Here is a 13,853-nt window from a genome sequence, read left to right on the forward strand (position 1 = left end):
GATAGGGTAAGGAAGCCCACAGAGAATAAAAGTCCCAGAAGTCAAAGAATTTTCCACAAAATATACGTAGCATTTGAGTCTGGTTCAAATAAGAGGAGAAGCAGAGGCAGAAAGCAAGTAGAAAAGTACAAGATTAAATACGTAGAGACTAGATAAATCACACTCATGCGTAACACAACATAAATACTGCTGAAAATTGCAGGCTCTCCCCAAGACACTGCAGAGCTCATTTGTGTTTCCAGCCATTTTGTATCTGACACATAGACATTCATTCTTTTAATATGCAGTCTTGATAACTCTGATCTTTGGTAGGCTTCCTCTTCATTTTATTTCTTTTCTAGGCAGGTGTGTGGCACATGAACACAGATGCTCAAACAACTCCATTGGTATGCACAACACAGTTGTGAGATACTGTATTTTTAATGTAATTCCAACATTTATTATCACCCACTCCCTTGAAAAATGGAGTGATTTCACTTTACCACCTTTCACAGCTTGTTTAAGTCACAGTCATGTAACAAGCAAGTGCCCTTATCCTTTTCTAATGGCCCAGAACTCTGTGGCATTTCCTGGGGACATTTTGGTTGCAGCAATGCACCAATTTAGAACTTGCCTCATCAAAAATCAAGGTGCAGAATGCAGCAAACCACTCAGGCACCAAGGGCAAAGTTTTCAACTTGATATCCCCAGGACTGTTCTTGACCTTAAATTTCCACAAGCAGTTAAGTGTTTTGTTAGATCAGTTTCTATCTAAGGAGGTGTCCCCTGAGCACAGCCTTTCAGAGAACAGGAAGAGAAGCAGCAGATCTGCCCAAACCCACTGCTAAAAAGAGGGAGAAAATGAACACTGATGTGTGTAAGCATGTCTTCTTTAAAAACTTTTTCCAAATCATTTTCTCTCTGCCTTGTCAAATGAAAAGCAGATGATAATAGCATAAACATTCTGGTAACTTCTGCATTTCTCACCAATGTGTTTTTTTACAGGTGTGGGGGTTTTAACACAAATTTTAACATACTGAGCCCTGGATCTTCTCAGCAGCTCAGAACCATAGCAGTTTCAGTAACAGTTTCAAACTAGCCATTTTTTATGTTTTCAGTGCTACCCAAGCATACATTTTAGTCTGGAATATAAAACAGTAGTTAAGTAAAAAGAAGGTAACTGCACATTCTAAGCTCAGTAATGCCAAATAAACCAGGATGATCATCATTAGAACCACAGAAATTACCCTCTCTATATATAATTTATATCAACTTCTGATATGATTCTTTTTGGTGTTTTCCTCTTTAAATCATGGTGCCACTGAAAGACACCTTGAAATCACTGCTATTCAGGAAATCAAAGTAAAACCATGTTTACAGCTAAAATTAAGTTATTGATTTCAATTCCATAAGCAGAAATACACAAGCGGCAGAGCTCAGCATTTTTGAAAGTGTACTCAAGTCATGTTCCCAGCAATCAAGAGAGACCTAATCAAATTTTTTCCTCTCAAAAATAATGATCTTGGCAGATTTTTTAAAATAGCTTGCCAGGCTTTGCAGTTCCTGTGGATATCATGTGCTTATGGTGATCCGAGGGTGCTGAGATGCATTTGTGTCTCACTGCTGCATTTCCCCAGCCCCTGTGCTTGTGTCTGCTAACTGCTGAATGAGGTATTTCCAAGTGCACTGAAATAAAAGCAGTGATGTGACTGCAGCGGTCACACTGCTGCCTCCAGGGAGCAAGCCCTGCTCACAGTTCACCTCTGAGCCTTTGCCCCACTTCCTGGCTATTATTTCCCAGGTGCTCTTGGATCACAGAGCTCTGCCTGGACTGCCTCACCTCCCTGTTCTCAGCCAGCATCACCAGCCCTCACTTTCTCCTTGGCTTTCCATGTGACATGAGACCACTGGAAGGAAGGCCACTTGGCCACTTGCTCTGCCTCATCTCAGCAGACTACTCCTTTTTGCAGTTCACTTGTTTTCCTACTCCTGCTTCTAAATCATTCTCTGGTGGTCCAGTACACCTAGTTATTGCTAGATGAAATGCTTTTATGAAATGCTTTTATTATTAAACACTTTTTAGTCCTTTGACTGAAAATTACTGCACAATAATGCAATTTTTTAACCATTTAGGAAGAGTAGAAGATGTAAAAAATCTAAATTAAGTTATATTATTAAAAAAAAAAATCATTAAAAAAAACTCAAACCACACCACAAATGAGATTTTCAGTGGTGCTGAGAACACCTTATCATGATTGCTCTCTTTATTCTCTGCAGAGATCACTTGGATGGAAAGTGGCATATAAGGCACCAAGAAAAATACGGTAAGTCTGACTGAAGATGACAGCATCTGTTCATGCAACCTTATTCCAGTTGAGTAAGATATTTCAGTTGGGAAGAAGGCTGGATCAGAGTCCTGGTTCTTATTGTTAGATGCTGTGTTGCCTGTGAGTGCCATCAAATTGTAATACTCACACACGTGCCAGGGAAGTATGTCGGGGCCATGGGCAAGGAGCTCCCAGTGAAATTTCAGCCAGTCATTTAGACTATGTGAACACGGAGTTGCAAAGTACTTGAAATGGCATCTCACCAAGTGCTCACACATGCCCACACAGCCTCTGTGGGTGGAGGCTCTGGAACACATCTCTATGTGAGGGATTTGACTGCCACACCACAGTGCACCATCAACCATTTTTATGCTCATGAAGCTTCACCAGCTTGAGTATACCCCATGAGTTAGTTACCCAAGAGAGGGTAGCCAACTGGTCTATGTTCTTCAGAGCTTACCCTTCCACATTTCTTTCTTTATATAGCTAAATGTTGTAACTAAACAGTTTGGTGGTACCCTTTTAAATGGTTAATGAACTTTAAATAACAGCTATACTTTAACACATTGACTATGTTTTCAAGTGAATTGTGGTATTTGCTATCCCACCACAAAATATTTTTCCCTTTGACATTAGCTAACTTTATACATTTTTTTTCTTTCTAAAATGCAATCTTTATATACATTCCTTAACCTCTGTGTTTATGTATCTTATTGAATTTCTGAAAATTGGATTCATTTTCATCATTTGATTTGTTGCAGTGACTTTGGGCTGGCTGCCCAGCTTTAACAATGGCTGCTACCCTTGGGTGATGGCCTGACTGTTAATTATTTCCCTGCTGAAACTGCATTACCACAAAATAAATTTTCTTATAATGACATTAAGTAAAGACCATAGAAACATGCCCAGCATTAGAAATCTTTTCTTGGCTGCTGTTTTATGCTTTTTCCTCACATCATCTAAATCAAGAATGAGATATCATTTGATGTTCTACCAGCTCATGAATAAAGAGGCCTTCTGTTTTTCTTGATGCAAATGTAACATCAGCATTGAAGCAATTATCAAATCACAGGCATTATCCTGCAATCTTTATAAATTCAATCTCCCAGATAAGACAACCTGTTTAAGCACAAAAAGGTTGAACTATATAGGGCTATGGTTCACAATGTCACCATCCTTGATTAACAGAGTGTAACAGATCTTGTTTCTTTATCCCCAGACAAGCCTTGCTATATAAAAAGTTTTAATAAAATACTTATTACTCAACTTTACAAATGTGACAATTGTTATCCACAAAACCGTTTGTCAACCAGTCAAGACTACAATGAAGGAACTTGAGGTGAAAGGGCAGTCCAAGAGGAGAATATGTCTAATTAAGAATAAACACCCTATAGGTTCACGGTTAGCAAAATTGAAGAGCTAACAACATGTATTTTGGGTTGCTTATACCACAATCATGCAATTATGCTAATATATGATAATGTCATTACACTTGAAAAAAATTGCTTTCCTCTGTTAATTTAGGAAGGTAAATTATGAAGTCATATTGCTTGGTCTTGCTGGTGGTGGTGTCATTGTGTTGCTGAGCAACAGAAAAAGGATTAATTCTGTTATATTTTCACCATTCCGAAGTCTGCTCCCTCAGAGCAGCCCCTTTCCCTTTAAGCTATATTCATGAGGAAAACAAACCACATTTTTTTCCAGCAGAGTATTTTTAAAGAAATACTGCAGAGCTGTTGATTTACCACTGAGAATGTTAGAGTTGGAGAGAGTCATCTGTATTCTGTCCTTTGCTACATTAATCCAATTCCATTTTAGCTAAGGGCAGCCTGATGTTCATTATCCCTCAATGAGGTAGCGCTTGCTTGCCAAATATATGCTTTTGCGATAGTTATTATGCATCTAAATATTTCTTCATATGTTTCCTGTTGCACAGTCCCAGTGTATTTTTTAAGAATTTTTTTTTTTTTTTTAACTTTTTCATTGGTTTGAAACCTCTCATGGCAATTTAAGGCTGAAGAATAAAAGAAGCAACAGGATAATACAGTTTTGGCAAGAGTTTTTGGCTACTTCAGATAATTATTTTTTTTTTCCTCAATTACAGACCAGTGAAGTCAGAGGGCTTTATAAATTAGAACTCAAAAAGAACATCATAGTAGGTAATAGAGTAATTCTGGCTTTTTGCATTCTTGTTTTAAATTGGGATTTTATTACCTGCTCCTGCACCAACTTCTCTCCTTTACCTTTGCCCAGAAAGGCTTGGCTGTCAGTCTCAAAATTTAATTCCACTCCAGATCAGAGACACTGTTTTGCACATGTTTTTATGCAGCACACACAACTCTGGTGTCAGACTTTCCAACTGCTCTGGAGTACAGCCTGGTATAAAACCTGCAATTCCAGCCACATCCAGAGTTTCACTGTGCTTGGTGTGGTACAGAGAAAGAAGACCATAGACTCACAGCCTAAGCAGCTAGAGCAGATGAGTGCCAAAGGGACCAAAGCTGGAAGTGTGAAGTAAGGAGTAAAGGAGAAAGGAAATTATTCAACTGTCATGCCAGCCAGCCCAGTCAAAGGGAAAAATATTCACAAAACAGCACCACTCAAAACCCAACTCATCCCTCAAAGTCTGTGTTTGTTGCAAAATCACTTGTAAGAGCTAGTATTGCTTAGCTCCCCGGGAAAGAATATATACTATTGTCTGGCCTAATAATGATATTGAGATACTCTAAGTACCCAGACTCATAAATGTTCCCAGTTTGTGCAGCAAATGCTACTTTCTTCTTTAATTTCAGAGAGATAAAAACCTGTCTGTAACAGGACAGAGAATACAGATGCACATACCAGCAGAAAACCATTTTCCCCAAGTGATGCTTTTCAGTGATGAGTTATCAAAATATTTCTACCTGGTTCCCATTATCATCTGTGTATTAGTTTGGCTTCTTGGGCCCACTTTAAGAAAACCTTTACTGTTTATCTGTTTCTAATTCTTTCTGTAAAGAGTTATTCTTCTCTAAATTTTGTAGCACTTTATGACTAAAGTAGCAAGGAAATATACAAGTATATAAACAACAGACTGTTTTCACCCTTTCATCCAAATCGCATCAACAGACTAGTCTACGGGAAGAGCTAATGATCCAATCAGCATAAGAACATATTACAAATTGGAATTTTAATAGATAATCTCTAGATGCAGATTTATCATGTAATTATACAGTGGGAGAAATGGAATATTTTTATATGATTGCTTTTTCTGTTGCTATAGCCTCTTGAAATGATCTCTTTAGCATTTATATTCCTACTTGTATTCAACAGACAAGGCTTTGGATGAATGTTAGTCAACAGGGTCGCCTCCAATGAGGAAGGCAGGAAGGTGGCCATCATGAAAATAAGTATGCTACAAATAGGCACAAAGGGGCTTCAAGCCATGGTATCTCTTTGCATTCCTTGTTAACATGGTGTTGGCAAGTTGTTTTCATGCAGTTCACTAGCTAATGCAATCTGTATATGATATAGCTCCCAGCAGTTCAGCAGTCAAGCAAAGTGAAATGACAATAAACAATGAATCAATAACGCCTCACTGAAATGACAATAAATAACGAATTAACAACCTCTTGCTAGGGCTTCCTTGAATCTGTGGTTTCCATATTGTTTGAATTCCTGCTCTATAAATCACGCACCAATCTGCTTCCACTCCCAATAAAATCAGAATTAGGCAATAACTGAAACAGCACAGTTATACCTAGTCATATATTTACTTGTTTGTGCTAGGTTTTGAACTGTTCAGTCCCAACGGGCCTAAAAGAGAAATATAATTAGGTGTGAAACAAGAACCAAACCCACAAGTACTTGTCCCAGCATATATTACAAGCTGCATCTGATGGAAAGGACTGTCTGTTGGTGATGCTTGGAAACACATTTTAAGCTTAGGGTTTCAAATCCATCTCAACAGAAATATAAACTTAAGCAAATTCTACTCTGTACTTCTCATGACATCCTCCTCCTCTCAGCATTTGATTTTGAGAAGTATGTGGTAGCAAAAGGTCACCATTTTTACCTTAAACTCAGTCAAAACAAGGTAACTCCTGCACAGTCATCTGTAGCTCTGCACATTCACACAAGAGCCCAACAGTCAGACAGCAGCACTGACACATTTTCTCTGCTCTCTGCATCAGGCTAGGAGAAGAAATCTCTTTCTTTTGCCTTTGTAGATGACACATCATCCACACATCTTTGCTGTGCTGTTTTTTGAGAGTCCCTCCACAACAGCCCATCAAAACTGGCACACCATAGCAGACAAGAAATGAGCTGTTAGCATTAAAGTGGCTGGTCCTACCTCTATACAGAAATATAGTCACAACCCTCTTTGCTACTCATGAAATTGGGAGACAAAGATCTATGAAAAAATGGGCTCCTGAAATTGTCATAATGTATTTATTTAACAGAGAATGACTTTCATCCATTTTCTAAACAGGAAGTATCATTTCAAAAAAATCAGAAACAAAGTCATGATCAAAACCACACACATAGAATAACTTAAATAAATATTTTCTTTTTAAAGGTGATTGAAGTATAGGATAAATAAAATGTAGTATATTATTCTGGACATTCTCCATAAACAGTTCATATCTAATAGTTTCTCCATTAAGTATTCAGATAATCAATATATATCAGCTAAACTACTCTGGCACTGACTGGGTCTTTAGAGGAATAAGTTGGGTGGAAAAAATGAGATTTCACTGAAGAATAAACCTATAGAAATTAGGTTTCTTAATGTTTCTACATTGCTAACCCTCTGTTCCCTAGGAAATGCTTTCTCTCCCTTCTCTTTGGACTTAACCTACAGCAAATTGGGTTTATCTGAGTAGGGATGGAAGGCACTGGTGCCACTGCTTAGTTTAACTAAGGGACTAAGCAGCACTGGAAAACACTAGGGATCTTCCAAAAGCCAACATTAGCCTACTGAGGCTAAGCTCCTAAGAAAACATCCTCAGTTGCTCTTTGCTCCTATAGGGAAAGGTATTCATTTAGTCACCCCACAGATAGTTTCAACTGTCTAAATCTGCATCTGAGAACATCTATACACTGCTTGCACAAGGAGAGACTTTTGCTATAGTGCATAAATTAATCTAGGCCAACAACACAGAGGCTATGGTGTCAATCATGTGCCAAAGCTTGTCACATAGTTCCCATAGTTCCTGTTTTAGCCCAGTGGTTACTGCTGAGATTGACTTAGCACATAGGAAACCCACTGTACAGCACTGCAAGGACCAGAGCAGCAAAATGTATCTTTAACATAGATATCTCAACAGCCTAGGATAATGTAGTAAGTAGCAGTCTTTGCCTGCACCAGAGTGGACTGCAATAAATGGAGCTGATTCCTGTCTTCATGTCACATCCCAGCATAACCCCAATGGCATAAAAGAATATATCTATAACTCATAGTATTTAACATTATCTAGATAGGCAGGGAGCAAATTTTAATTCACTGCATTTGACATTAGCTTTTGGTTAAGAAACTGAGTTGAAAAATGAGTTTCCTTCTGGTCTATTTCATTAATACTACTTGTCTACAAAATCAACAGAAAACACTTCAATAGTTTACACTCCACCTAAAACAACTGAGCAGCTTTGACAATGATCAGATCCATCCTCATCTGAACCTTCATCTAGTCAAACTTTGTATCTGTTTTTCTGAGAATGCCTTCTCTTTCTTGTCACTGAAATATTGCCAAGCCTAGCTATTTCACCTCACATCGTTTAGTGTATACCCTAAAACTTCAGCTCCTGTAGGCAAGCAGTTAAAGAAAATCTTAGTTTCCCTTTGCAGAGTTTCTAAGTCTCACACTTGCAGCAAAAGGCTTGAAAACATGAATTATATCAGCCTGAAGAAAGCAAATAAAAAACCCTCAAAGGCACTTATTTAACAAAATTCTCATGACTTTTATGACAAGTTTATAATTTGAAGAGGCAGGTATCTGACTCATGATTTCTAAGTCCTTGGGGTTCAAATGTAAGGCTTCCTCCTCACCTTCCTTTTCCACTTCTGCTTTTCTACTCTTGTATTTTGCATGAGGAATGAAGATGCCCAAATTTCTGGTAGAAATCATCTTCAGCACTATTAAGAGCTTCCTCATCTATGTAGACAGCAGGTCTCCGGGAAGCCAAGAAGTACTGAACTTTTCGCAGGCTCCATCCCATCACGTACTTCAGCCAGCCACTGACAGCAGCTGTAGACCTGCCAACACCAGCGTTGCAATGAACATAGACAGTGTGTCCATTCTCCAGTAGCCCGTGCAAGAGGCAGACAGCTTGTGGCAACATCTGTATTCTTCCTAAGGTTAAAAACAAGACATGTTGATTTGCATTTGAGGAAGTTAGGCTCACGGTTGAGATTATGCCTGAACAGCCTGATGAAGTGTGAATTGTAATGGCAAACCTGACATACTTAGGGGGTTGGGTTTGTTTTTTTTTTCAAATGACCTTCTAGCCTTAGTTTTTTCTTGCAACACAGACCACAAAAAAATCTATAAAATGCCCCAAGTCTTCTCTAAATGCACATACTGATTAACACTGGGAGGGTGGCATATTTGTTTTCACAGGAACCGAGACAAGGTAGCAAACTACACCAAACAGTGCATCTTACATAGTGTTAAAGTTAGCAAGTCAAAGATGAAATGTTTGGTTTTTTTTAATACCAGAGGTTTGTGAAGCTACCTATGTACTATTGCTTTTCAATACGGTGTAATAAAGGCCTTTATGTCAATAATAAGGGAGGGAGAGCAAAGAGTATTTTCCTATCAACCTAATACTGATACAATTAAATTGTGTGCTAAGCATATGGTTAAACACAACAGAATAGTTTTTCTCACTCCCAAAGGGATGAATATACCATATTTTCTGACGCCTTTTCTCCCTGTTACCCTGGGAACTGAAACATCAGAGCCTAACTTTTCCTCATGGCACAGATTAGCACTGACATTAAGCCCTTTCAAATGCCTGTTTTAAGGGCTCCTCTCTCCCCTGATGTCCTATTACTGATATGACAGCTCTATTTGTGGCAGCAGTATTTCACTCTGCTGAAAGCACTCTCTTCTGCTGGTAGGTCACTCATTTGACAACATGCACACTTTCTAACCTGCTGGTTGGAAACAAGATTTTGAACTGAGCATTCCAATGGAGGAATTAAAAACAGTAATTTATGTTACAACATCAGGTGCTATGTTCTAAATTAATTACAAATAATTATATGAATGACTGTATGGAATCAGAAAAACTACTCTGGGGGAAAAGGGAATAGCAGAGACAAACATACAGCACTGTCTCTTCATTTTTAACTAGCAAGGATGGCAAGCTGTCCTGCTGTGCAAGCTTGCAGTCTTCCACATACAGAGCATACTTTCATTACACAGAATGAATTCAAGCTCAAACCAAAACCAGTCGAACAGTTATCGACGTGAGATGGCTTTAAACTCAAATACACATGCACTATCAGACACAGAGTACTTTAAATGGCCTCTCTGCCTAGAAGAAAATATAAATGATTTGTTAGAGACAATACATATTCTCCTATGTCACCTTCAGTGCTCATATCGGGGGTTGGCATCCACACATAGGCAAGACCTTCCTCTTTGTACAGTTTCATGAGGATTTCAGGGCTCATGGGTTCCGGGTAGCGGTTGCAGCCCCAGGAATTCTGAACAATGTCCCATTCGGTCTGGAAGTTCATCACAGCCGTAACACCCAGCTCATGCTTCAACTTGATGGTCACATGCTCCAGCTGCCGAGGGCAACTTCCCAGCCAGATGTTTGGCAGAATTCTAGCATTGAGAAAAAGTTGCAGTGGAATTGATTAAAATACCTGAACAAGGAAACTGCCAAGCATCATTCCGGCTCCAAATCGGCTTAGCACCATCACGTGAAAACTGCTAAGTGCAGCCTTTTCATGTCATGCAGTAAGCAGCTTCTTATTTCATTACAGTTGAGTTGGTAATGTTTGATGCTGGGGATCAAGTTCACAACCTACCACAAAGAGCCAGAGAGTCTGAGAAAAAATTCAGAACGCAATTAGTGCACAGGTCTCCAAGGCATCTGTCATTAAGCTTGCCACAGAAGCTTACTAACCTCACAGACTACAATAAGAAAACTCTGAAAATTCATGCAATTTGTGCCAAAAAAATAGACCTAAAAGATTCACATGATCCAGACCTGAATTATGTTATTAAACCAAACATACAGATCTAGTCTAGCTTTGTAGCTACCAAAACAGTGAGTAAAGCAGACAGAAAAAAAAAAAACAAAACTGCCCCCCCCCCCCCCCCAAAACCCCACCACAACACCAAAAAAAAAAAACCAAACCAAACCAAAAAAACCACAACCTAAACTACCCTTCTGTGAGGAAACTCAAAAATGAGTAAGTAATTTTCTTTCTCTGGTCTTGTGAAGTCTAGTGGGAACAAAATGCAAAATGAGAATACATGCCTAGCTTTCCTCAAGGTCTGAAGAACCAGAAATTTTGCAAAGGTCAAGAGGTATGTGTAGGATGGATTAACATCCATATTTCTGGTACTTATCTACATCAAACTTCAAGACTTCTATCATTTCCCATTGTTAATTATCATAAAACTATCGTATGTCTCAACTGATTTTGACATAAATATAAACTGAATATTAAGAGGCCTGTTTTCATACTAGGTTTTTCAATCCGCACCTTCACTAACCTCTCTGGTCACTGGGAATGCTTGAGCTAGTTATGCTAGATTTTGGGCATTTTTGAGATGCACCCTTCCTCTACCAGTATGTGGGGTTGTGCCTTGAATACGGCATATGCCATGGGGCTGGTACATAGCAAGGGGGCAGTGAAGCCCAGACTGAGGGCTGGCGTGCTAAAAACCTGCCTTTTGACTTGTAAACTGAGAAAACCAACAACAATTTATTGTTACCATGGAATAAATATGGAACGCTTATTTCCTAAAGGTGAACATATGTGTTACAAACTAGTGCTTTATTACAGCCAAGTTTTAATTGTTCAGCTGTTCCCTACCTCACATTGAAGACTGGCAGCTTCTAAAAAAAACAGAGTAGCAGAAGTTTGACAAAACTATCTCACAAATCAAACACCTCAATCTCACAGCACCTGGTTTCTGGGGTTTCATTTGTTGGGGGATTTGGCAATCAAAGAAACACGAGGCAAGCAAACTCTTTTCTTAAGCACCCACAAATAAAAAGTTAATCAAAGGTTATTTAGGAGGAGATCTGACTGGATGACTCAATTGCCCTTTTCTACTTTAGTTTCAGTGGTGACAGAAAATGTTGATTAAATTTGATCTCTCTTTAAATACTAGGAAAAATGAAGGACTGGGAATAAAAAAGAGGACTACTCAGTTACAAGTGTACATTCTATAAACAAGGCCGCTTGACAAGAGCTCCTAAAACTAATTGTAATTCAGTGGTCAAATAAAAATTTGTTTCCTCCTATACTTAGCATCCAGTTTAACCTGCAATTCAGAATTCGGTTTCAGATTTTCTTCCCCTTTCCCCTTTTACACAAAATCTACCAAAGATTCAACTTGTATGGTTATTTTCCAGCTGTCACCACACTTCAATTATTTTTAATGATGTATTTATATATTCCACTTGGTTGTTTTCCCCCAGGACCCTACACAGCCTAGACTGAACAATTCACTGTGAATGCATCTGAAACAACAAATGCATTCCATTTAATCAGTGTATATGCAAATAGTCTTCCCATCTTTAATGAGAAAATGAATCTGAGGCACTTGGAAGATTAGTATCCCAATCCTTATTTTTTAATGGCACAGGAGGAAGAGGACAATTAACAGCAAGGGGCTTCCTCCAAAATCTGACATCCCCACCCAGAACCGCTTCACAGTTCTGCAGGGGGCTAACAAGAAAACGCACACCTTGCCAAATAAACAGCCGGCTCATGCACCGGTAAAGAATATCACTACTGGCGCCTCCAGGAAAAAGTGGTGGGTCATAGTAGTTGGTGACTCTAAAAGGCACAGAGGCACCCATCTGTCGGCCTGACCCAGTCTCGAGGGAGGTGTGTTGCCTGACAGGGGCATGGATCAGGGATGTTGCTGAGAGGCTGCCCCATCTAGTGAGTCCTGCTGACTATTACTCACTTCTCATGGTCCATGTGGGTGCTAGTGATACTGACAGCACTAGCCTGAGCATCATTAAGAAGGACTACAGAGCCCTGGGAGAGGTGGTTAGGGGCTCTGGGGCTCAGACAGTTTTTTCGTCAATTCTCCAGGTCAAAGTGGAGGACCTTAAAAAGGCTGGGAGGATTTGCCAGGTTAATAAATGGTTAGAAGGGTGGTGCCATAGTCAGGGGTTTGGTTATTTAGAACATAGGACTCGATTGGGGAGGCCAGGTCTGCTGGAGGCTGGTGGAGCTGGTGCGACGAAGGGGAACAGCTGCTTTGGTAGGAGGCTTGCCAGGCTGGTCAAGAAAGCTTTAAACTAGATGTGTTGGGGGAGGGGAGCATCACTCCATCCCAACACACCCAGTCAGTTGCCAGCACCTATAATAAATGCTTGGAGCGATCCAGAGCTACTTCAGCAGCTCCAGCCAATGAGTCGGGTTCATTTGGAGCTCAGCTCAGATGCCTCTATACAAACACCCGTAGCATGGGGAACAAACGAGGAATTAGAGATGTGTGCACGTCTACGGGGGTATGATATAATAGGTATCACAAAAACATGGTGGGATGGCTCCTATGACTGGAGTGCTGGAATGGAAGGTTACAGGCTCTTTAGAAAAGACAGGCCTGTCAAGCTGGGAGGGGGAGTTGCCCTTTCTGTTAGGGATAGGCTGGAGACTATGGAATTTTGTCTGGGGACAGGTGAGCAGTCAACGGAAGTTTGTGGGTCAGGGTTAAAGGGAGAACAGCAATGGGAGACATTACTTTGGTGATGTCCGCCTGATCAAGAGGACTCTGTGAATGAAGCTATCTATAGACAGATAGGAACAGCCTCACGTTCACAGGCCCTTGTTCTCATGGGGGACTTCAACCACCCTGACGTCTGTTGGAGGGATGGTGTGGCCCAGCACAAGCAATCCAGGAGGTTCCTTGATTGTGTAGAAGACAATTTCCTCTTGCAAATAATAGAAGACCTGACAAGGAGAGGTGCCAATGCTTGAACTCATGATCACCAGCCCAGCAACTTTAGCTTTAGGGATCTAATTCACAGAAGGGTAACCTGCCCCAGGGAAGAAACCACATTACTGCATCGGGCAGTCAGCTCATCCTCAATGAAGTAGATGCCTGCACTGCTGCTTAAGCACCTCCTGTGTTACTTTTGTTGATAAAGATTTAAGACAAATGAGCAGCAAATTCAAATTTCCTTGAAATGCTGGGCTGTAAGCTTGGAAGCTCAGGTACTGTTTCCAGACCTGTTCAATCATCAGTGTACTTGGAGCAGGTGCCTTACAATCTCTCCTAAAATCAGTCAACCCTTCTGAGGAGTCGCAGCTCTTACAGAAAAGGGCAGGATTCAAGCCTTTGGGGAACATATTTCATT

At 40.0% G+C, this 13,853-nt stretch overlaps 2 protein-coding genes across 2 annotated transcripts in view; both read right to left on the reverse strand.

Annotated features, from left to right (window-relative positions):
- The window catches only part of FBXO30 (F-box protein 30), a 322,115-nt gene that overhangs the window by 241,165 nt on the left and 67,097 nt on the right, over positions 1-13,853 (reverse strand). The gene's annotated exons all lie outside the window — the stretch shown is intronic.
- EPM2A (EPM2A glucan phosphatase, laforin) overlaps positions 6,716-13,853 on the reverse strand; it is a 41,435-nt gene continuing 34,297 nt past the window's right edge. The window contains exons 3-4 of the mRNA XM_061471428.1: positions 9,882-10,123; positions 6,716-8,638 (exon numbers count right to left, since the gene is read on the reverse strand). Coding sequence (XP_061327412.1) covers positions 8,358-8,638; positions 9,882-10,123 — 523 coding nt within the window. The 3' untranslated portion in view covers positions 6,716-8,357. The remainder of the gene's footprint in view (positions 8,639-9,881; positions 10,124-13,853) is intronic.

This window comes from Pezoporus flaviventris, unplaced genomic scaffold (genome assembly GCF_033815535.1).
Source record: "Pezoporus flaviventris isolate CSIRO_AGI_PZ_B2104156 unplaced genomic scaffold, CSIRO_AGI_Pfla_v1 ptg000066l, whole genome shotgun sequence".
NCBI classification, from domain to species: Eukaryota; Metazoa; Chordata; class Aves; order Psittaciformes; family Psittacidae; genus Pezoporus; species Pezoporus flaviventris.